We start from the raw sequence: 24300 nt of genomic DNA on the forward strand, positions 1-24300 counted from the left end.
CAACATTCATTCCTTCCTCCAAAGAAAAGTATTGATTTATTCAGGCTTATTTACAGGGTTATACATATCATGATGTATACTGGTGCTTCTTCAACAGTCATGGGTTTATCTTTGTAACAGTTCTGCTTAGACCAGCTTAAGTAATACTGTTGCCATATACAGCCTCCTTTGACTACCTGCTGCCTCTCAGCAACAGCCACCCTCTTCTCCATGCTAATACAGATACTTACACAGCCATATGATAAGGAAATCTGTTACTGCAAACCACTAAAAACCGGCACAAATGAACGGGTGTCAGTAGAAATGAGAGAAAACAATGCCTCACCGATCAGCAAAAGAAATGCTTATGAAATTATGTTCTGAAGCAAGACAGTATTACTATTTCCTGTATAAGGTTATCAAAGACAGAAAGGTTTAAGAATGGTAGTTTTGAGCATGACAGCTACAGTACCTGAAGGAATTCAGTTCCAGCAACAGTTTTAAGTGCCCAGAACATCCTTAGATCACAGAAATCGTAAAAGGTTGTGCAAAACCTCCACCATCACCACAAACCACAACCAAGAGCTCCAAAAGGCACAACAATAAAGGCACAGCAAAACTCAATTCCCAAAGCGCTAAAACAAATTATACCTGAGCCATCACCAATTGATATTGGCCCAACCTGCTTCTAAAAATGTTACATGAGAGAGATTTCATAGCCTTCAGAAATAACCCCTGTTCAGCTGCACATGTGAGCCTCCAGCCTAGCATTTGCTAGGCCCTTCTCTGCAAAGCTGGCTGGTCAGCGCTCCCCATCTCTGATTTTGTTGATTTTTTTTCCTATCTGTCAATAAAGCACCTTATACTTTCCTACATTGAATAAATGTGGAATTCTAATCCTGGTGTCTAAAGTGCTTGCATACTCTGCCACTGCACTCATATGGGAATTCAAAGTGATGCCATTGTGATGCTCTCATCTAACCCAGTGATGAAAATGCTGATAATTAATAGGCTCAGGACAGATGCCTGCAAAATCCTGCATTATGGTGAGCTACTGAGACCTATTCTTTGGATATAATTTTCAACTCCCTATGCTCTCTTCCTGCTAAAGCAATATCACCTAAGCTGTATTTCTCCAGTTCTGCAAAAACAGTACAGACAGCCTTATCAAAGTCAAGCTCTATGACATCTCCTGCCTCCCATCTATCAGCTATGACAGGTGCTGTCAGTTCAAGATAATTGTTCTTGACAAACCCTTTTATGTTTTTGTCTTCATGCTATCTTCTAGATCCTTAGAAAATAACAGGTTAATGCATTCTCCCAGTATCTGCTTTGTATTTCCCAGAACTTTCCTTGCCCCTTGCCAGAGGGATGAACTTTGCCTTACTCCATCCCTCTGGAGCCTCGTGCCTTCTGTGCTGATTCCTGTCATCTCTGAGGGGCACAGTCATGCCCCCAGGCTCTCCCTCCCTGCAGTCTTTTGTCTCTTTCCACATGTGCCTTCCAACTCCTGGCAGGAATGAGGCATTATATTATCTTCATTCATCTTGAGAGCTGGCTCATCCCAGGCACTGAATTTGAAAGGGGTCTGTGTGATCATGTAATTAAAGAAAATGTATGAGACAGCTGAATGAAGCCTCTATAGGCAGTACAACTGCTGACATCCTAAATTGCATGCATGCCTTTGTTACCTTAATCTTTAAATACATTTACTTGAGTAGTAGCAATGTATGTGGTAGTGTGCACATAGTAGTGTAAGTAGTTTCCTTTTTTTCCCCCTTTTTTTTATTTCTTTTAAAGCAAACCAAAAACCAGAAAGTCTCCCACTTGGTATCACAACTTGTTTCTAAAAAGGTCATCAGCAGGGATGAAACTTAGATCCACACAGATGGCTGGAGAGCGGTCCAACAGTACTGCATGAAAAGATCCAAACTTTAGCAGTACGTAAAGGGGAAAGGGATAAAGACCCTCAACTCTTATCACATCTGTGCTCTACGTAGCAAAAGCCATGTTAAAATGTCAGCATAATAACTTTAATATTGAGACATCTGAGCCCATACTACTGCCTTGTAAGTGACCCGAGACCCCACTCTTCCCCTTTGCCTTCCATGTCAGAAAAATATTAAAGGAGACAATATGAGCTGGAGGTGGAGAAGCAACAAAAAATCTTGATGGCATATAACTAATCACAAGAGCTATTCATAAAGGATCTATTACCTCAGCTACATTGCTAGTGTCTGGTTTGTATCCTAAAGCAAAAGTATCAGTACACTGTCTTTATATGCATTTCTGGTATTTCTAGTAACATGATAATATTTAGGATAGGATGCATTATGACTGCAAATAGACCTTACAAGCACTAATAAAAAATTCAGAAAATGTAAAATGCTACTGATTATTCATGCACAAAATGAATTAGAGAGTTGTGACACCTGAAAGCCAGGGTGGGGATGAAAGAGAAGCCCAGCAACTGCATGAAAAGCACTTGGTCCCCAAAGGCGGCATCTCTGTTCTTTCAGACACAGAATTTTCTCATTTTTCTTTCTTGTAGATTTTATCTTCTTGAATGCTAACACAGCAGAATAGCACATTTGGAGGAATCTATCTGGCCTGTTGCTGTTATATGATGTCTTAGTAATATTTTTAGAGATAATACAAGGTGAAAATTAACATACAGCGTCTTCAGAACAGAAATATGCTTCATGTAGTGCTCTGTACAGTTGACATAGCAGGCAACATAGAAAGTAGAGTTTTGTTTCATAAAGAAGGCAGGCTTCAGTATTTAGTCAGGCTGACTACAAACCCTTTCAAAATCACCATCGCCACAGGCAGGGGGTAAGACTGCTGAACATACTGGGAATTATGATGACATCTGGATTTTAGAAATCAGTTTCAAGTGTCTGCTCTGAATGAAAGCAGAACAGGGATTTGCATCTGGGTGCCATTGGTGACTATCAGCCTTAATGCCTAACCAAGAGAATTAAGCTAGAGTCTGATGTTTGTTTAAATCGGCATTATGGGAGGGGGTGGTGATAATCCATATACTAGATCACTGAAATAAAATTATTTGGATTAGCAAAAAAAGCAAGTAAACAATGACACAGAAAATTCCTGCCTCTTTACAGTTAACTCCCACAAACACAACTGGGATTGGAAAGGGAGGGGGAAGATTTTTAAAACCAGGTTATGTAAGTGATAAGGTTTACAGTGTGACCCCACACAGAACTGCATCTGCCCAAGCTGAGCCAAAATCTTAGGCCACCTTTGTTGCTGAGGGAAGCATACTGACCATCACTCCAGATTTAGGATGTTCAGCAGATGCAGAAGGCCCAAGTCATGCCACTCTTTCTATAACTATTGGGAATCTGGCTAGACCACTTGCTTCTTCATCAAGTGCCAAGAAAACTCTCCTAACTGAAAACTCAACTGAAAACAGTAAGTGTCCACAAAAAAGGCAGTGTTGCTAGTTCATATTTTCTTGAAGAATTCTCAACCAGGTTCAAGAAAAAAATTTCAATCAAAGAAAGCTATAATAAACCAGCTTCTTGATTAATCAAAGTGCCTATGGACTCAGCCTCTGCCTTGAGCCCTTGGCTAAAGGGCTAATGGGATAAATACCTTCCATCTGCCCTCCGAGTGCTAGTCAGAAGGATGATTTCCAAGGGGATGAGTGTCATTTATAATGACAAAGGCATTTGGTAACAGTGATTAATTAGAGGAAATAATAAAGGATAAACATGCTCTATTTCAGTGAAGACATTTCTGCCTTTGCAGTTAATCTCACACCCTGTGCGAAGCATAAGTAACAGGAACTAAGAAATCTTGAACTGTTAAAGTCATCCTTCCCTTCGTGATCAAGAGCCAGCACTTAAGGTATTTGCACACCAACTCTGGTCACTGCTGTAGGGTCTAAAGTATGGAAACAGCAACAGCACCTGTTTGCTAAGCTGTAGGCTTGTCTTTTTTACAAGAGAAAGTGCTCGGAATGAACAGAAAATGAAACAGGGAACACATGCATCACACACATCTCATGCACTTCTCAAAAACATAGAATACAACTATAAATGCATGGAAGGCAGAAAGAATATACAAAGGTAGCAAAAAGGCTTGTGAAAGTGACTCATACAACTGGAGCCTGGAAAGAGGGAACTGAAGTGAAATAAAATAAAACCACAGGAAATAATGACTGACATGAAGGACAGAAGAAGGACTCACTCACTGTTTCTCATAATGGAAGAGCCAGAAGGCATCAAAAGAAAGACATCAGGGAGACTCCAAATAGGGAATGAATGAGCGAACAAACACACCACACACTTTACCACATAACTGCCTATTCATCTGGGGAGACATGAGATGTTATGAATGTCAAAAGCTCATACAAATTAAAATAAATTCTAAATAAAGATAAACTAATTAAGAAAAATCTTAAAAACTTTTAAATGAAAGCTCAAATCTATGTTTTAGAAAGTTTTCAGCTCTCAGATTGCTGAATGCTAAAAAAAATGTAACAGGAAAACACAATTGCATGCCTCTTTTTACAAGAGGCTATTCTTATAGCCTTTGATAGGCATATACTACCCATGAATGTTTAACTGCATCAAGTCAAAAATTCTTAGTTATGTTGATACCCTGGTTGCAAGTCATGCACTAAATTTCCATTTTGAACTGCAGTGTGGAAAAAGACACTGTAAAGCTGATCATATCATGATGAAGATTTTCCTTTTTATTTTCACCTATAAAAACAGCAGCACTTCTGTAAAGGGTTTATTAAACTGCATGTAAAAGGTAGGTATAAAGGGGAGACTCTAAAGATAGCTTAAGATTCAGATTAAAATTAAAAAAGCGGAAAAAGAAGTTTTAGCTGCCAAGAACCATGCTTCAGCCATTTGCAGCACACACAGGTCTTAGGATATGGTTACCTCACAGAATACAAAATGACAAAAAAGTGAATATATACCAATATCTCTAATAAATGAGACTCTAATTCTGCAGCTCAAACAATACATTGCAGAGTTACCCATGTCCATTTATTTCATCACAAAAAAGAAAACCAACTTCTTCAAACACTCAAGAAGTTCTGTAATCTTGCTACCTAATGAAAACTGGAGTGCTGGTTTACAGTGTACAATTTCTGCTCTCATGCTGAGGGACTTTTAAGATCAACATTTTAAAAGCCACATCAACATATAAAGCTTGACACTGAAGTTGCATTTAAGTGACAGTTCTTGTACTGACCTCAACTCCTGTTACTTCCATCGTATCTATTTTTATACAACTTCAGAACAAAATTTTGCAGTACACTTCGAAAAAAATGACAAAAAATAGCCTAAAATATTTTTTTATCTTTTCACAAGCAGCTCCTAGGCAGGCTTCTTTTCTTCAGATGATATTTTTCTCCAGAGTCCATGTATGAATAAAACTGGGTTAATAAAGATATAACAGCAATTTTTTGTTCCATTTTACTTGTATATTTCCTTGAGCTTGCAAAGTTATTTCAAAGGGATTTCCAACCGTACTTTAAAAAACAAACAAACAAACCAACCAGGACTCTAATAAAAATTACATCTTCATTCATCATTATACCTTCTTTTCAGTTAAAAACATGAATGCTGCAAAATACTCAAGACTACAAACTACTTGAACCCGTAAAACACTAACGTAGAAGTAAAAGAAGAGCTGACAAATCATTTATACATTTTGTTCTCAAAATAAGGCCAGAGAAGCAGCAGATGCCTATACCTCATATCTCCAAACTTCTTGCTGATAGCTGTTCCTACATTACTGATAGCTGCTGTTGCTTTTTGTCCTGCATGGCTCAGGGTCTCATGTGTTTTCTTGTAACTGAAAACAAAACAACAAAACAGAAACAGTGGTAAGTATTAAAAGAGAGCAACTAGAATCCCATGCAATTAATTCCCTTTTCCCTTATTTCCACATCTTAAAGTCCCAAACACTGAAGGGTTAAGAAACAAGGTAACTGTAGCACAAAACAAATGGTGAGGAAGCCCACTTCTGCACTGCTTCCCAAGTGCAGTTTGATCCTCATATGAGCAAAACGCTCTCCCAGAGCAATCCTTTGCTGTGTCTTTCCCACTGGCAAGTAACATCCCCCAGATGGGCCAGCACATGCTGTTTAAAAGCAGAATATGGCGATTTGTTGAATACCTGTTTGATACAACTTCGGTTTACGTAAAATCACACTTACATCAAATAAGCATTCTTACAGCACACACTGACCTCGTGGCAAAATCTGTTATCTGGAGCACAGAAAAGAATCAGGACAAATACAACTCTGCTCTTCCAAGTGTATACATATTAGGTACATTTAACAAATGCACTTCAAAATGATTCTGTGATATTTCACATTGGAAAAAAAATGATCAAATCTGTTTTTATATGCTACAAGTTTCCTTTTTTTATTTTTTAAAATTTCTTTAAAGGAAGAAGGTTTGGGGAAGGACATAGAAAGAAAGATGAAAAGACCTAGACAATGAATGTATATTGTTGGGATTGAATTCTCTTAGAAGTTACTAATTTCAGTTATAGCATACAGATTCAAACACAGAATCACCTTAATTACTGTTTCAGAATACATGCTCTGACCCACACAGACCCTTCGGTAAAGTTCTCTCTTAGAGGAATCAATAAGCTTTTCTGCACAGATGCTATTCTGCTGACTAAACCAACTCTCAGCATGTCAGAGCCTTTCTTCTGAGTAAATTATCTGATACTCCCAGTGACGCAGACAAGCTCAGAATTAGAAGTACTGACCTAGTAACAAAAGGAGAGCACATTATAATCAGTCTTGTATCCTGTGGTGTGTGTTGGCAGACAAGAACTGAAGAAATGATAGTGAAAAATTCAGAAATACAACTCTACTGGTTCTAATTCTCCTTTGAACAAAAACCATAGAACTGCAAACATGTACCAAAATACACTGGAGATTGATTAAAAAAAAATCCCACTGCATAATTCCTGCAACAGAGTATTTTCTTCTTACTTTTATGTATATGAAAGCAATATGAATTTGTGGAGGCAGGAGGGAAAACAAGATTAACGTTTGCAGCATGGCACATCACATTTTATGTCATGTCCTTTTAGCTCCAGCAGTAGCTGTTGCTGAAAGTCCTCTGTTCAGGACTGTGTTTTACAAACCACAGGTTGGATGGCAGATGTCAAGTAATGCTCTGGTCTTTCAGACAATATACTTTGATTTTATGGTCCTAAGCCACAGTATTTCTTACATCCTACTGGCCTAACAAGTTCTAAAACTGCCAAGTGAAAGGGCTCCTTCTATGAATGTACTTGTCTCTGTCTTCACTAACAAGGCAATCTACAGGGAGCAGCTGAAGACTAGGGTACCAATTCCCTAGGAATCTCCAGTTAGATAAGCAGAATCAAACAAAGGTACAACATTGAATGCCAACAAGGGCTAAAACATGGCAACACTGACAGGAGCACATATTACAACTAGGAAGGAAGGAGCAGTGGTTATGCCTGTTTTGTTTATCCTGATAAAATACAGAGAAGATGGGAAAGGTTGTTTTCACCAGATCTCACTTCTTCTTTGCCAGTCTGTCCCTGGACATAGCAAGAATTGCAATGCTCTTATTTCACTGAGGCCTCTTTCTCTAGCGTAACTAGTTTAACAGCTCTGTCATTCTCTTGCTGACAGTAGATATACTCTCATATAAACTAGAATGGGATGAGACCCTAAAAAAGATATTAATGATACTTATGTCAAACTATATGCATGTAGCTTTTTGATAAGAGTTGCCTACAAAAAAAATAAAAATCAAATACTCTAATGCCTGTGGCATACAAGTCTTAGACAGTTTGCTGACAGCGAAGTTTCCTAAACCATTCAGCACAAGTGGAATTTTGCCGATGACAAAATGAAGGCAAAGACTTGACTTCCAGGTCTAAAAGATCATTTGTAAAACAACCTATTTATGTATAGGTTGAATGCACATAGTAAAATACTTTGTAGATATCCTTCTGAAATGATTTTTTGAAATGACACCTTGGAGTTAAATTTATTGATAGGCATATTTAACTTTATGATAAAATATCTCCATGTCTTACCTTTCTTCCACAAGTTCTTCACACTGTGTAAAACCGTTAAGAGAAACAGTTCCAAATGCCACATACAGCAGACAGACTCAAATTTCACTGAGAAACATTAGAGTCCCCTACGTATTTCTGAACATTACGTTGGTCAGAATACACCGCCTGGGAATTGGCTGAAATGACACCGATTTTGGTATTCCAACAATATTGTGTTCTCTGCAAATCCTGTAAACCCAACATCCTCCAGTATTTCCACTAGCAAGGAAGACATGGAGACTGCATTTGTGTTCCTAATACTTCTGACATTACATAAGAGCATAAATCCAGCTAAAACTATTACACAACTAGTCTTTTTTCAGCACCAACTTCATCAAAAATGACCTTTGATATGAACTACTCCTCCCTTCAGCAATGCTGAAGATGAGCTTTAAAAAACAATAAAATAACAAAGGTGAAAATGGAGTACAACATACAGTACCTGTCAGCAGAGACAAGAAGGAGCAATTTGCATCTCAGTAGAGCTCGCTGATAGATAGCTTAAAAATCAAGCCCCCTCCATTCCCTCCTCTCCACCATTATGCATATCACTATGCCTTCTTCATAAATAAATTATCTTTCCACAGAGCACATTGCCTCACTGTAGTTAGTTATACTTTGCATTGACATTTTGATATATGATGCACAGTATTCTGGCTCAGATATTTTTATCCTTGTAGTTACGTCATATTTACAGCATCCATTTGATGGCTCTCCAAACACTCTGGTAACAATGATCTCTTCAACATATTCTCTTTCACATCTGGGAATATTCGCAGTTATATGTAGCATAAATTATCTGACCCAGCAGTTTTCATTATGTCATGTAAGACAAAACAGTTTTGTTTCAATGCACTGAACAGCTTACATAATTTTCAGAAATCTTTATGAGCAGAAATAAAGTTGGATATTCTAGGTAAGACCTACAAACACTTACTAATTGGAAAAAGTGCTGTATGTATGGCTTAAGTCCTCCTTACACCACCAAATGCTATGCATGCTAAGTTGTCTACACACTCTCATCCTGTGAGCAGCCACTGCTGGCAATCAGCAGGTGAGTACTGACCACCCAGTGCATCAGAACAGGTGACAGCAAGCAACTCAGCAGTCAGTCAACCAGCAGCTGAAATTAGACCAGTGACCCCTAAACCTTATAGGCAGAAATGCTCCAGCACAAACAAACTCAGATAATTTAGGATATTCAAGAAATAGCACCTTCAATCCAACCCACGGCAGGCATTTTTACACAAAAACATCATTAGGGTCTACGCTTTTCTTACACTAATACAAAGGCACCTTAACCTCCCTGAGTTTATCAGCATTATTCCAGGTACCCAGTAGCATTAGTAAAAGTAGAAATAGGCTACTTGATTTATTCAGTTAGAGGAGGAAGGCTTTCTCTGATTTTGCGGCACCTGAACATACTCTATAGCACAGAAGAATTGCTGGCAGTGGTTAACAAGGATCATATTCCATGCTTTCACTTAGCGCTTATCAGTAAATATTTATAATGTATTTGGTAGACACAAAGGATTAAACAAATATGTCAACTGCTGTCACAATTACAAACTTGTAAATACACTCACCTGTGAACATTTGAATGCTTCCTTTATATATGACACTGAACTATGAATTTAATCTATCAACTTCTGATTATAATTTTGTTTTTAAAATAGGGTATTTCTTTAAAAGAAGCAATTGTTTATAAAATGGATTATTACAGGTTATCACAAAATATGCTGATATTGAAGTTATACTCTGATAATATACCCAACACATTTAAAAGAAGTTTTAGACATAACTCACATCTCCAGTGCTGTAACATACTAATTAGACAAAGTAGATTTGCAGCATATTTTGACTGCGTTTTCACCTGACAGTTTCATATACTACATTTAGTTTATACTATCCCGTGACAACCATGTCTCACTAGCTGATTTTTACAGCCAGTGGAAGCAAATGTAAGGAGAGACTGTGTCATAAAACACAACATGTGAAGGAAATAATGCTTCATAAAGAGTGTAGCCAGGTGGCAGCCATATAGAGAGGTCAGAGAACTAGACATTTAAATGACTATCATCTGCAGGATAAGACAGGACAGTCACACTCATCTCAACTCATTACAGAATTGCCCTTCATGTGGCCGAGTTAAATCTAACCTTCCTTCATAGGTGCAACACATGAACTGCTAACAGAAGTAGGCTATACATGTAATATTTATATTTTGCATGGCAAGCTGCACATTTGACCCACTACAGTAAATTATAAAGAATTAAAATTCAGCTTCTGTAAAATTAGTAGATCTGCACATTTGTCATTGTGCCTCTCCATCAATGCTTGCTGGTAAAATTAATTCACTTGAGAAACGCTTGTCTGTGATAAAGCTTACATAAGATGTCACAGAATGCAAACAATTAACAACAAAACCATACAGTAGAGCAGAGCCTGGTAGCACAAGCCATGCCCTATAGAGCTTGTTTCTTTTCAGTTTTCAAACCATTAGTCAGCTTAAGAATGGCTTTTCTGGAATCAATGTAAAGCATCTGGATATCTGAGAAACTCTCAGCTAGAAAACTATTTTTCTGTTGATTTTCTAGGAGAAGTGGGGCTCAGCATTAACTAAACTGTGCTAATGCTCAAATGAGATAAATGCATATATGAATGACAGATAACGTGTACATAAAACATTCTCTATTCATATTGCTATTTTACCCACAAATGAACTCTAAACTGCTGTGAGCTGTTTTGTTTGGTTTTTTTTGGTTGGTTTCTTTTTTTTTTTAGTACCCTCTTGAAATTCATTCCAACTTCAAAACCAAATGTACTTTTTTTGACATCCTTCCCACTGATAGGTATGTTAAGAATTAACTGAAACTGTAATGGCACTTGGATGGGTACATATGACTAAATCAAAGGAGGTATGCCCCAGGTAGTCCCTCTCCCACAGATGGAAGGGCAGAACTGCAGAAACTGAACCTCTGCAGGCTGCAGCCAGAAATCTGTGTGCAGCACACAAGAGATGACTGTTCAGCTGGCTGGAGAGAGTCACAGGTCAGAAAAGGTGCCAGACAAAGGTGACAAACATTCTGGGCTGTTCTGCACTGTAATCTTCAAACACTTGGGAAAAAATGGGGATACAGTTGTGTGAAAAGCATTATTTGTGCAATGCAGCATAGAGTGGGGGAAAAAGTAGCAGTTGTGGTACAGTTACTCTCCAGGTTATTGGCTTAAGCACAGATGATCTTAAGACATTCAAGGCCAAAACTTCACAGCTCTTCACACCTTAAACTATGCCAATAACACTGTCTATGGGCTCTGTATTGTACATTAGATTAACAAAATTATGCAGACTAAACCTATGTCAGCCTTCCTTTTCCTTTCTTCCCCTTTCTTTCTCCTTTTCCTCCCTCTCCCTTTCTTTTCTTTTCCCTTCCTTTTCCTCCTCCTTTCCTTTTCCCCTTTAATTTCCTTTTCCTTCTTTCTCTTTCCTTCTCCTTCATTTCAGTTTTTTCTTTTTCCCTCCATTTCTCACTTCCCTTTCCTTCATCCCCTTTCCACTGACACTTTCCTGGATATTATTAATCCTTGTCATTTCAAAGGTTCCAATTTACATTCAGGCCTCCCTTCCCATCCTTACTGTTACATATACACATATACAGATAACTATAATACACGTATATATTTTCTGTTCCACAATTATAATTACAGGGGGCTTTTCCCTGACAAACAAACATTTGGAATAGACCACCTGACCTTGCTACAGAGCTTCCAATTAGCTGAAGGTCCTGGTGCAAACAAATGGACATACATCTGCTGGAAAAGGAACAATGAGAACAGACTAAGTTAACTGCTCCAAGTCCTTTCTCCAACCTTGTGACTCCACCCTTCCAAATTCAAGGACAGAGATACATGTGGAAAAGCAGCAAAACAATTATCTTTGAAGATGGCACGAACATTGCCTGATTGGACCCAAAGCTCCCTTTACTTCCATATAGCACGGGCTCGCACACAGGTAACGTACTTGCTAAAGTCAACATGCAATTTCTTCACTTACACAACTGATACATTTACTTAAAAATTTAGTAAAGAAAACATCAAAAGGTGATTACACATTGCAGAGAACGGAAACACCCACATTTCTTTTACTACCACTCATAAGAAGTATGTGTGTGGGAACATAGTATACTTAATTCCTAGAAGTCACAGTAGGACTGTGGTTGTCCACAAGTTATATCTGGCTTCCTAAGAGAATTCTGAACCTATGGAACACATTACTATATATTTAAAGTTATATAATAAAGACTGCATGTACTGTAGATTGTAAGCCTAAAACACATGCAGCGTAACTAATACTTTCTATTTTCTTATCACCTGGCAGAAATTTGAACTATAAAATATTAGGTTCCAACTGTTTGTGGAAACCCATGCAATTGTCCTCCAGTTACCTATTAGCAGAACTAACTTTGCTCACATAGTTCAACCAGTAGTCAATGAATAGATCTTTATTCTGCCTCTGGGGGAAAAGGCCAAGTCCATGTTGAATGCTCTTGTCCCAAATCTCAATTAAGTACTACAGGTCACAGCAGAGCAACACTGAAACTTTCCTAAAAAGACTCCAAAGAGATTAACCATTTAAAATAGAGGAGGCTTATGTCTTTTAACAGCTGATAACATTTCAAGAAAGAATGACCAAGGAGCTTCTGGGAACTATTAGGCTGGAGTGAGGTTATTTGTGGGTAATTTTACAGATACAACTGCTCTTTAGAAACTCAATAGTACTGAAGTATCTCCCAAGAGGACAGGACTATAATATCTTATGTCTTTTTCCAAAGAAGTACAGAAGACCACCAAATTAAAAGCTGAGGGACAGAGCTGAGCATGGCTACACCATATATACTAAGCAAAGGCCAAGGTATCTTGCGGACCTCTTTCCTTAGTCCCTCTTCTTACCCTGCTTCTAGCATCTAAATAAAAATTAATTACCTATTTTTAAAATATAAAAAACCTGCATTGCTAAAAGCTATCTGAATATCCACCCACCCCTATTCACTGAAAACCCAATCATTAAAAAGGTGTGTGTGGGAAGTCATTCCAGTTGAATGCCTTACCACTGTGAAAGCAAATTAAACTCAAGGCAATCATTTGCTCTCTAGATACTGATCTCCTCTATAGTAGAACTCCCTGCCTCCCCCAAACACATAGATTATACTAAAAATCAATGCAGTGAAGAATAATATAGGAAATCAACAAGGAATTTGAAAAATGCATAATGATGCTGGTCATAAAAAATGAATGGCTTCCAGGTGCCTTTTATAAAAGGTTGGAAAATGCAAGTAACATTACAGCTTTTCCTTATAGAAAAATAAAGCTGATTTTAAAAAAAAAAAAAGCTGTTCTGGCACAGAAAAAGCTGCACATTATTGTTGCAAATGTAACGTCTTACCAGAGGTAGTTAGAATTGCTTTTGCATACCCTAAGCCATAAAGGAATAGAAAAGAAACAGACTGTACTAAACTGTATGTCAAGCCTAACACAACCTCCAGTCTATGGAGAACATCAGCCCACTGATGTCTATCCATCCTCAGTTTGAAAACTACTACCTTTGGGTTTTTTTTCTCTCTTTTTTATCGTAGCAATCCTTTAATGATAATTTCTGACATCTACATGTCGAGCATGCTCAGCCTAACTCCTAAGCTACCTGTGGCCATCCATTTAAAATGTAAATGCTTTACAATAGTCAGAATCTCAAGTTAAAATTTAGTCATTACAGGTGGCATCCATCCTGTGAGTTAGGTCCTGAGTCCTAACTAGGGATCAAAAACACTTTACAGAACTGTTGCTGAGAGAAGTCCACCCCTCTGCCTCTAAGTCCACTCTAACCCTAAGAATCCATCCCTAAATGGAGAGCTTAAAGTGGGTTTAATTTACAGAGAAACACAGCAGCTAAATGAAAACAAAATTTGCAGGCATGTAAATATTTTGAACTTTTATTTTTTAAAACAGCCTTTCTTCCTTCCTAAATCAGAGAATCTTGGTGAGTAATACTATTCCATTGCTATTTTGGTACAGCAACAATGAATCACCTCTGTTACTTAACACATTCATTCTTATGAATGCTGGATTACCATGATTTGTACTGGCATCAGTGTACTGGCATGAGTGTCAGCCAGAATTACATAGCAGTGGGACCATGAACATAAGAATTTTCAGGGGCACAGATGGGCTCCTGCTGCTCAGTTCCACATAACTATTTCTGGACACTTATCACCTAATGGCTTGCTGTTTCTGAAAATCATCTCAAATAAAAAGTAGCAGCTACCATACTGACAAAGTCTCCTAAGTCTATCCTTGTGGAAAATGTCAATGTCATGAAGGAAAAATGAAAAGCTATCTTGGAATTTGCTACCAAATTTCAAGTAAAAAATGAAAGTTTTTGTTTCAAAATGTTGCTAGTGTCTCCCAGTAACTCTAGCTCAGGTGTTTTTGTTCCCCTCTTCTCTTCTAAAGTTTAGTGTTTCTAAACTACCCTCTCCTAGCACAGGTCATACATGCTCACCAAGCCAGCATTGATGCTCCTGCTAATGACATGTCATGAGAAACAGGACTTAGATGAGAAACTTGTCCAAAAGTTAGAGATAGGAGACATACAAACTACATTTTCTATTAAGGAGTTTATGCCTCTTTTGACTTCCCATGAAAATACAAAGAAAAATTATTTTAATGCAAAACCATACATTTTAATATATTTTTTCAAGTCTCTGCTAGTGCCTTGAATGCACCAAGAGACACTGCAAATGCTTCCCCCCACCACTCCCCTGAGTCTGGCTGCAGGCTACCTCTGACACTGCACAACTGTGCAACCTTGGGTGAGACTGTGATCAAAGTGCCATGAAAGAAAGAGTTGGGAGAAGTTTTGTTAAGCACATCTTCCCTTCACTTTGGAGCTACACAAAAGCTTAGATTGCATTTAAGCCCAAGTCATATTACCGGTATGCCTCTATGGGTACCTCATCGATCTTGAACTCATAGATTTGACTCCCTGGCTTGACCTTGGACCTGGCTCATCAATACAGATGGTAGATCTGAACTCTTGGCTTGACCCTCTTTACTGTCACTGGACCTGTTCTGCTCTCTTTGTTCAGATACTGTGGGATTGCTCCTTCATGGGTGATGCCACTGCCCTGCCTGCCTTGCTGTCAACTCTCAGATCAGCTCAGTTGTGGAGCAGCTCACTCTTGCTTCTCCTTAAGTGTCAAATTCAGTTGTCAAATGAAAAGGAAAAAAAATATCAAATGACTTTTCAGACAGCACTTGATGAAAGGTGGGTGGTTCTTTCTACCAATCTTGCTATTAATTCAGCCCAAAAAGTTTGAGAGGAACATGGTATGTTCATATGTGTAAGTGTCAAGATCAGTACTCACGCGGAAGTTGTCTGCACATCATGCCAGCTTTTGCTAAAGTTCTGCTTCAGTTCATTCATCAGACTTATGCCAAGCTTTTGTTTAATTTCCACCAGGTGCTTCTCTTTGGCTGCTAGCACTTGCCGCAAAGTTGAAATTTCATCCTCTAGCTGAGAGAAAAAAATGGGGAGGAGAAAGGTGTTAGCCTGTTCCCACAGAATGATAAACACACGTGATGTTAGGAGGTTAAATGAATCTCACATAAACTTGTGGTTTTTGTAGGTAACTACAGAGACAGAGTCAAGTGCTTGTGGAGATCACAAAGGCATGCCCAGAATAGAGCTGACACTACATTAAATTAATGTCTAAAACTGTGTCATCTATGTGCACCATCATACACATGCATCTGATAAGACAGAGAACTGTCCAGTAAAGAAGTGACTTGACCAAGATCTGCCTTAGGGCATTAGGAGTCTCAAACATCAGCTTCTCATTCATTGGTAAAATGGGAATGGGCAGGACCAGACAATTCAGGCAAAAATCTGTCTTCGAATGCATAGGCTTTTAACTTCATATTTGCAGATTTTTAGTCTTCCAGTCCTGAAAAAACCAGATGCAAACTCACAGGAGCAGGTTAAAAAACCCAGAAAAATCGCCTGATAACATGACTTGAGAGTATCATAAAATGTTATAATCCTTGTCACGTAAATTTTACTTATGTATTTTAGGCCCTACATATTTCAAAATAGCAACATAAAAGTTTATAGATGGACTGTTAACATGAGTGAGCAGGTCCTACCCAAAGCATAGAAGCACTCAGAAGACACAGCAGATTAACCTTTTCAGAGGTCTTAAGTCATTAACCAAACTGTGCATTTTCAAGTTGTAAAGATACCATCCAGCCCAAATAGGGGGATATAATTCTTCCTGCAGTGGACATTTTTTTGAAACATTTAAGCAAAGCCAGTGTTTCAACAAGGCAAGGACCAGAACACAGGGCCAGAAGAGGGACAGCAGAAACATCCTGCCACTGGCTCAGGATCCTGCCCCTTGGGCAACACTCCTGCAAGCAAGCACAGGTTTGCATTCCTCATCTGGAAGCTTCCCAATCCAATCTATACAAGCAGCACTCAGAGGCACTGAAGCTAACAAGGGCAAATGACACCAGAGCAGCTGCCTTTCACTTCAGGTTTAGAAATTCCCTTACCAAATGTGTTCCTTCTTCCATATGTTAATAGGATAACATATGGCAGTGTATCTGATTACCATATGCTAAGTTCCCTGGAACCACAGTCTCCCTGTGATATAACTCCATAGGCTGCAGGGAATGATGCAAGCACCAGCTGAAACAGTGCTGACCTCCAGGGCTATATTTAGGACACCAATACCAGCATTATTTTTATTTTACACACTCTGCTTCCCTGTAAAACCGGCTGTAAACTCATTGTTCTTGGAAAAGTCTCATCCTTGAATCCCTCAGCTGTCAGTTTCTCTTTTGTCACTACCTGCTACCTGAATTATTCAAGCAGCTCAGGAATTAAGCAGCAAGACTACGAACACAAAGCAAAATCATGATCTGAGTGAAGCAGATATCAGTATTCACCAATGCCTGTGATGCCAACACTTCACCTGTAAAATACACAACAATCTAAATTGCTTTATTCCTGCCCATGTCCTTTATGCTCCATTATATTCCTAACCTGCAAATGAAACACTGTCAAGAGGCAGCTGTCAAGAGTCTCTCTTCTGACAGGATAACTGGTTAAATGGTTACAGAAAGAAATCACAAATGTCAGCATTCCTCAGGCAGCAGTTCAGAGCTCCCTTTAGTTGTTTCCCCCAGCAAACCCCTTAGTGCACATCTGCCTGAGTAACATTGCTGAAGCATTTAACTTAAACCAATACCAGTATGTTTACTTGTACTTAAACATTAATGCTTTCCATGTGGGCTAGCTAGCCTGATCATTAGGTACCTGGATACATAAAGATTTGAGGGCTTCTATAAAATTACTTTCCATCTGTTCCACTGAATAGACATCTAAAGCTGTAAACCCCTAAGCAAGCATTAGCCATGTGCTCAATGGCATAAGTATGAATAACATTTTTGACTAAAGAAAAATAATTTAATATTTTTTTTAATACAGTGATCAGTTTTGAATTGACAAAATCCTCCTCAAGTTCCATCATTTTGAAATAATGACAGATACAAAACCGCCCTCAAGTGCTCAGATATCGGTGACTGAAGACTTTGAAGTAGGTAGAAAAGTTTAGGGACTTACAATAGGATACCGAAAAACATTTAAGTATGCTACATACCTAGCTCCCATGATAGTCAGGCATCACCTGCTTAGGCATTTTTTAAAAGTCCTCTCATATAAATGCAGAATCTGTTATGAAACTAGGGCTTAAGTCAACAGAAATACAAGCTTCCAAGGCAGTAAGCAATTAAAATATTAAGGGGCCCCAACAGAAAACAGAAGCCAGCATGGTTAAATGTAAGTTAGATTAAGTATCTTTTTTTCACTATTACTACATCACCCAAATATGTAGTGGCCCTGTCTGACTGTTCGCACAGCCCTCCTTGGTGGACTGAATCAGGTAAAAGCCATCACAGAAGATCTTTTAACCAGATCCACTACAGAGTGATGCACAAGTACCTGTACGGGTACAGCATAGGGGACAGAAACAAGTTGAGATGGAGAAGAGAGGAAGGCAGTGATGAAATAAAGCAGCACATGTACAAATCATATAGCTCAAATTTTACACCTCTGGGTTTAGAATCTGTTAATACATAAGCTTTCCCTTGGGTGAAAAACACCCAGACACATCAGGGACACTCATAAATAAATTTAGGCATAAGTTTGCAGAAAAAACGTATTAGCATCTTTCCTCAAACTGGGAGCAAACATGCAGTAACACACACTGCTGAACTTAGAACCTGTGCATCAGCTAGATCAAAGCAGATAGCTCCTTTCCTGAAGGTATGGGAGGGGGAAGACAGAAAAGAGTAAATGACTACTTTGACAAGTGTAATGGAAGGACAACTGACAGCAGTGAGCAACTCTCAGCTCACAATCTCAGCCCCCATCATGACTCAAGAGTCATTGTACCATGCTTCTCACAGCAAGGGAGGAAGGGAGAAAAGAAACCTGTTCTGCTAACAATCTTCTGGCCTTATGTAAAGTTTTTGGGCTACAATTTTCTGCTATTATTCTGAAAAGTCAAACTGACCTCTGTAAATTCAAATGACTGCTCAAATTTTCTGTAAGAGTTACTCATTTTAGATCAACTGTAGGAATTCCAAGGCTTGTTTAGAGTCAGAGCCCTGCTGTGTTAGCCAGACTACAAATACAAGAACAGAATGAGTCCATGCTCTGAGAAACTTCCAGCACAAAGAAACTACTAGCAGGGGAATAGGAATAGAGGATACAAAAAACCTGTCAAAAAACCCCAGTGGTGCTTGTTCCTCTCAATGTTGGAGAGGGAAGGAGGAAGAGGAAGAAGACAAAGAATACATACAGCAGATACAGCAGATGGAATATATTTTTTCTATTTAACTACATGCACAACAGCTGCTCACAACAGCTCCCCAGTATATCAACTACTGATAGAATTAAGGATGATTTTTACATTTTACAACAATAAGAAGAAAGATGTTTGTTCCTATAGGTTCAAACTTGTATTACATAACACATAAAGACATGGAAAAAACCAAAACTATCACTGGTGGAGCAGAAAGGGCTTGAAAGTAAACACTAACAGCTTTTCAAAAGGAAACATTAGCCGATTCCCATAGAGGTTTTTCTGAAGGAGGCAAGGTCATACATATATTTTTACAGTCTTTTCTAAGAGTCATAAGCCTTATTTAAGTTTAGACTTTGTTCACTCTAAATTCAAGTTTTCCAAACCTTCCTTATCATAATTTTTTAGTTTTATTTTCTTTGTAGGCGTAAGTTGTATGCCAGTAAACTGCTGAGAGCAATTAAAAAAATAATTCCTAGGTCAGTCAAGATCATAACATTTAAAAGGCATTCTCTTAGTACATGAATTAAAGCATTTCTAGCATTAGCCACTGAGAACTCTCTGCTTCCATGGGAATCAGTAGGCAGAAAGGACACCCAAAAACTCTTCAGATTAATTGTGTTGAGAGGCATATCATTCTCAGACGACTGCAAGAAGTATTGAATTTTTTCCTTCCTTGTTTTTCATCTGCCTATTAAGTCCCTTTCACCAAAAAAGAGAAGAGAATCACAGAAGAACTGAAGTTGGAAGGGACCACTGAAGGATATCTGGTTCAAGCCCCCTGCACAAGCAGGACTACCTAGAGCATGTTTCTGAGGACTGCACCCAGACAGCTTTTGAGTATCTTCAAGGATGGAGACTATAAAACATTTCAGGGCAATCTGTATCACTGCTCAATCACACTCATGTTAAAAATGTGTTTCCTGATGTTCAAGGGGAACCTCCTGTATTTCAGTGTGTGACCATTGCCTCTGATCCTGATGAAAAGCCAGTAATGAATAGGCCAACTTCTAACTTATGTGATGAACTGAACATGTAAAGTTTCAGCTTCCTTCTGATTATTTACAGATGTGACCGGATCAGCAAAGAAGTTAAAAATAACTAGTGACTCAGAAACTATAAGGCTTGATAAAATACTAAAGTGAAAAAACAGCCTTTTGTTTCACTAGAAAATCCTATCAGCACTAAAGGTGAATGACTTGAAAATTGTTAAGAATGTAACTTCTTAGAGTACTTAGTATTGCAACTTAATATTAATTTAATATTCCAGTTAAGACGAAAACAACTCTTCCCCCTTCATACAGTTGTAATTTCTGTTGTTTGACTCGTATTTAAAATAAGTAAACTCACACTTTTTCCCATTCTCTCATTTTCCATTTTTGAATTTCACTTCTGTTTCTGTGGTATTCAGCAGCAGTAATTAAAACTGAACACATCCTCCCCTTGAGACCAAATCTAGACAATTTCTTTAATCTTTATAATAAAAAACCCACATGGTTCCCACCTTTTTCCTTCTATCTCCTTGTTATTATTTTTAAGCCTCTTCATAGTGTCCTGAGTTCCAGACTCCCGAAAGAAAATATAACCCTCTCCAAACACATCAGTGTCAAAGAAAACAAAAAAAAGAATCTTTTCCATCAGGTGGCACAACCACTGTAACAACAATACCACAGATCTAATAAAAACACCTTCCATTCTTTATCAAGGAAGGTTTCTAAATAAAGACAAGTCTTTATTAAGATGGTAAGGTATATTTAACTTTCTCTGTACAACCATCAAGTAGAACATATTTAACCCTAAAAAAAATCTAAAAGGAAATTAATTACTTCACAGTATTGTAGCCTAGAATAATTTTACCAACAGAAAGGGCATACATTTATGATTTTATCCTATAATTAATATCTTCCAGTTTAAAGAACTAGAAACAGTAGCACTCACACAAATTCAAATTCATTACCTTGGCTAGCTCTATCTTTAACTCTTCTTTTTCTTCTTCAGAAATCATATTGGTGAAATCAACGTCAGCGACCACATCTTCATCTGCTTCATGCAACGACTGGGTTTCCAACAGGCCTTAAAGAGTTAAAATGTTAAGACAATAATTATTAATTATTTCAGTTATTGACTATACCAGTTACGGTACTGGCCTCCCCTAAAATCTAAGAACATTATAATATTCACCCATTAGGAAAAAAAAAACCAAACCAAAACCCAACCTTTTCCTGCTACAGATCATCTGGATTCTGTTTCTCTTTGCTTCTGAAAAGATATTGGAACTATCAGATACAATGTCTGCACAAAAGCAATTTAATATGTATAAGCACCTCTCATTCCAAGAAAGCAAACACCTTGGACTCCACTAATCCATGATAAGGCATTTCCTTGCTTCTAACAATATGGAAGAAAAAAAGAAAGCTTTTTCATCAAAATAAGAAAGCTGGTTAATGTGGATCATAGATGTAAATAGTAGCAATAGTGCACTGAACAATAAAGTATATCACTGAGCAAAGTCTGCTTTAAAAGCACCTCTGATTGCAGCAATTTGAGACCTTACAGATGTACACAGTTTGCAGAAGCAAATGTCATACCTACTGTTTGAATTTTGTAAATGTTAGTGAGAAGCATACTTTGATTGCTCAATCTAAACTTGTGAAGGGTGGATAAATATACTCAACCTTCAGTCGCTTTCTTCTTTTGCATGTCCAAGACCACTAAGTATAATAAGCAAGATAAGTGCATACAAAGATGTTTCCAAGACCTGGGCCTGCCTAGTATAATATGTACAGATGAAATAAAATATATCCTATCTCCCAGTCATTCAGTAAAGAGAAGATCGCTGGGGTTCCAATCACTAGGAGCCACTAAGAGCCTCTCATTCTTTATGGTCTGTAAAGAAAACAACATGAACCGTGAGATAGCAGAAGATATACTTGTTCCTTTGGAACTTGTTTTAGAGTTCTAGATCTTTTTCTGTTGTGGAAGAAAAATCTCCTGCTGGGACAGCATTTTCCCCTTTATTTCAGTTCTTTAGTGGGGTAATCAGCAATCTCTGCTGACTCCTAACACCTGTATACTGCTTACTGTGGAAGAGAATAATTTCTTTCCCAGGTCCACGGGGGCCTGTACACTCTATTACACAGAAATCAGAATACAACTTAGTTAAGTTTTCGCATTAGGGAACAGAGGTTGCAAGCAGTAAGTCTGTTGAAATTGAGTACTTTACATTTTCATGCAAAAAAATAAGCTCCCTCCATCTTTCTGTCATTTCCCAGTGTACCTGGATTTCCTCCTGTTTAACAGAACAGAACTGATTTGATTCATACCATCAACCTCACTGCAGAGCACAATGGGGTGAACTCAGCCTTGTTAATTACAACCTTCCCTGAGTGGGAAGAAAAAGAGCAGCAAAACAGGTGCTGAACCCCTGCCTGGCACCATATGCAGAAAAAGATCACCACCCTTAAGCACAAAACCTTTTTAAAAACATGAAAGCATATAGAAGTAGTTGATATCTTAGCTATTACCCAAAAAGCTGCTTGCCAGGAAAACCTAGATTGCTGAAGTCCCAACAAAAGAAAAGCACATTTATTCAGTATGAATACTCCCAAATCACCTTTATTAACACTCCTCCATCTCCAAACACAATTGTTGTTTGGTATTTGAGGATTAATAGTGTTGCTATGGAAATCAAGCTAAACTTAGTACCCATAATCTTGAAAGCAGTCTCTTTTTCCATGGATGGAGGAGCATCAGTGCAGGGCAGCTCTGGGAAAAATCTCAGGGGCTAAGGTTGAAAACCCTTAAGGGAAGCCTTGGGGTAGATGTGAGATGAGGTGACCTTGGAGCAACAGATCCTTGAGCTAAAAAGAAGGCAGACCTATGCTCAAGGGACAGCATTAGTTTGTGAATAACATTTAACTAGATCCAACTGTCAAGTTTAAACTTCAAGACTGGACTGAAATTACAATCCATTCCAAAATAGCACATGGACGTCAATCTTCTGTATGATCCTCTGCAGTGCAATGCCAGTCCCAATTCTTACCTTTTGCTTCTTGTTTAAGTCTTCCAAAATCTAATCTGATCCTTTAGTCTCTACTTTCTTGCTCAAGCCACTACCAGAGTCTTCCCTAATGGTCATTGTCCCTGTGGAAAGGTTTCACTTCAGTTACCTCACAGTTCCAGTCTGAACATCTCTCCACCGTACTATGGGTCACAAACTTCTTTAAGTCAGCCTCAGTTCCGAAACTTCCTCACATGAACCCTATCACAAGCAACCAATTCTCTCAGTTCTTCCCAGCTGTTCTCAGTCTCTGATATTGTTGCACCACTTATGACTGACCACTTCTGTCCTGGGCCAGGACTAGCAGCGTAAGTAGGGTGCTTCAGTTCTAGTGCTAGGTCATACGAACTCTTCAGTCTCTTTTCCCCACTTGAGCAACTGACAGTAATTTCTGAAAAGGTTTCTTCACCATTGCCTTGGGCTACCCTCACAGACCACTTCTCTAATTTACCTTTCTTAGTCTTCATCTTAGAAAAGAGGGGAAATAAAGAACATGAGGAAGACAGCAGGCTTCCTGAGGCAGAGGAGACTCCAACCCTTTCCATCTACTGAGAATGTAAACATAAAACCTGTCCCTGTGATTTCTATCCTAAAGAATTTAGCATCCACAATTGCTACCAACTGCACAGCAAAGTATGTAGGCAAGGTTCCTGAGATCTTATTCTTCTTAGTCTATTTTTTTTTTTAATTTATGTGCCTGTCTCTAGTTCCCCTTTAATAACCACTGAGTTCTGTATTAGATTTCAAAGAGTTGAAGGTCTTTTAAAACAAGTTTAATGAAAACAGTCAGCTGGTAAAGAAGATTTAAAGTAATGTCACAGACAGAGTGGATGCTAAATAAGCTCATCCTTATATGAATTATCAGAGAAGCCAAAGGAAAAAGGATAGTTCACAAAATCTGTTTTACAATAACAGGGAACAATTTACTTCTGGGTACCACAGCATTCATTCCATGAAAGCCCACGTTCTGTGAGGTTCATATAGCACCTTACCCAGGAGGAGTTCAGCACAGCCTCAGGAAGAGCTATAGCATTAACTTGATTCAAGGAGTCAGCCAACCACATAACACAAAACCATAGGAAATTAAGCTATCAACATTTTCCTACTCATAAAAAACTTGTTATTTTTTCAGTCTCTAAGGATAACAGAAACTTGCAGTAAAATTCACAACAATATATATAAGAATTGGTAATGATTGTGGTAGCCAAACAGCTCCTATTGCTAAGTACTGCT

General features: G+C 38.3%; 1 protein-coding gene across 7 annotated transcripts in view; it reads right to left on the bottom strand.

Moving 5' to 3' along the window:
* TPD52L1 (TPD52 like 1) overlaps window positions 1-24300 on the bottom strand; it is a 140018-nt gene that overhangs the window by 10795 nt on the left and 104923 nt on the right. For all 7 annotated transcript variants that reach the window (XM_064649608.1, XM_064649606.1, XM_064649607.1 and 4 more), the window contains 3 exons: window positions 20965-21080; window positions 15507-15655; window positions 5719-5820 (listed from right to left, as the gene is read on the bottom strand). In XM_064649608.1, the coding sequence (XP_064505678.1) occupies window positions 5719-5820; window positions 15507-15655; window positions 20965-21080 (367 nt within the window). The remainder of the gene's footprint in view (window positions 1-5718; window positions 5821-15506; window positions 15656-20964; window positions 21081-24300) is intronic.

This window comes from Pseudopipra pipra, chromosome 3, assembly GCF_036250125.1.
Source record: "Pseudopipra pipra isolate bDixPip1 chromosome 3, bDixPip1.hap1, whole genome shotgun sequence".
Taxonomy (NCBI): domain Eukaryota; kingdom Metazoa; phylum Chordata; class Aves; order Passeriformes; family Pipridae; genus Pseudopipra; species Pseudopipra pipra.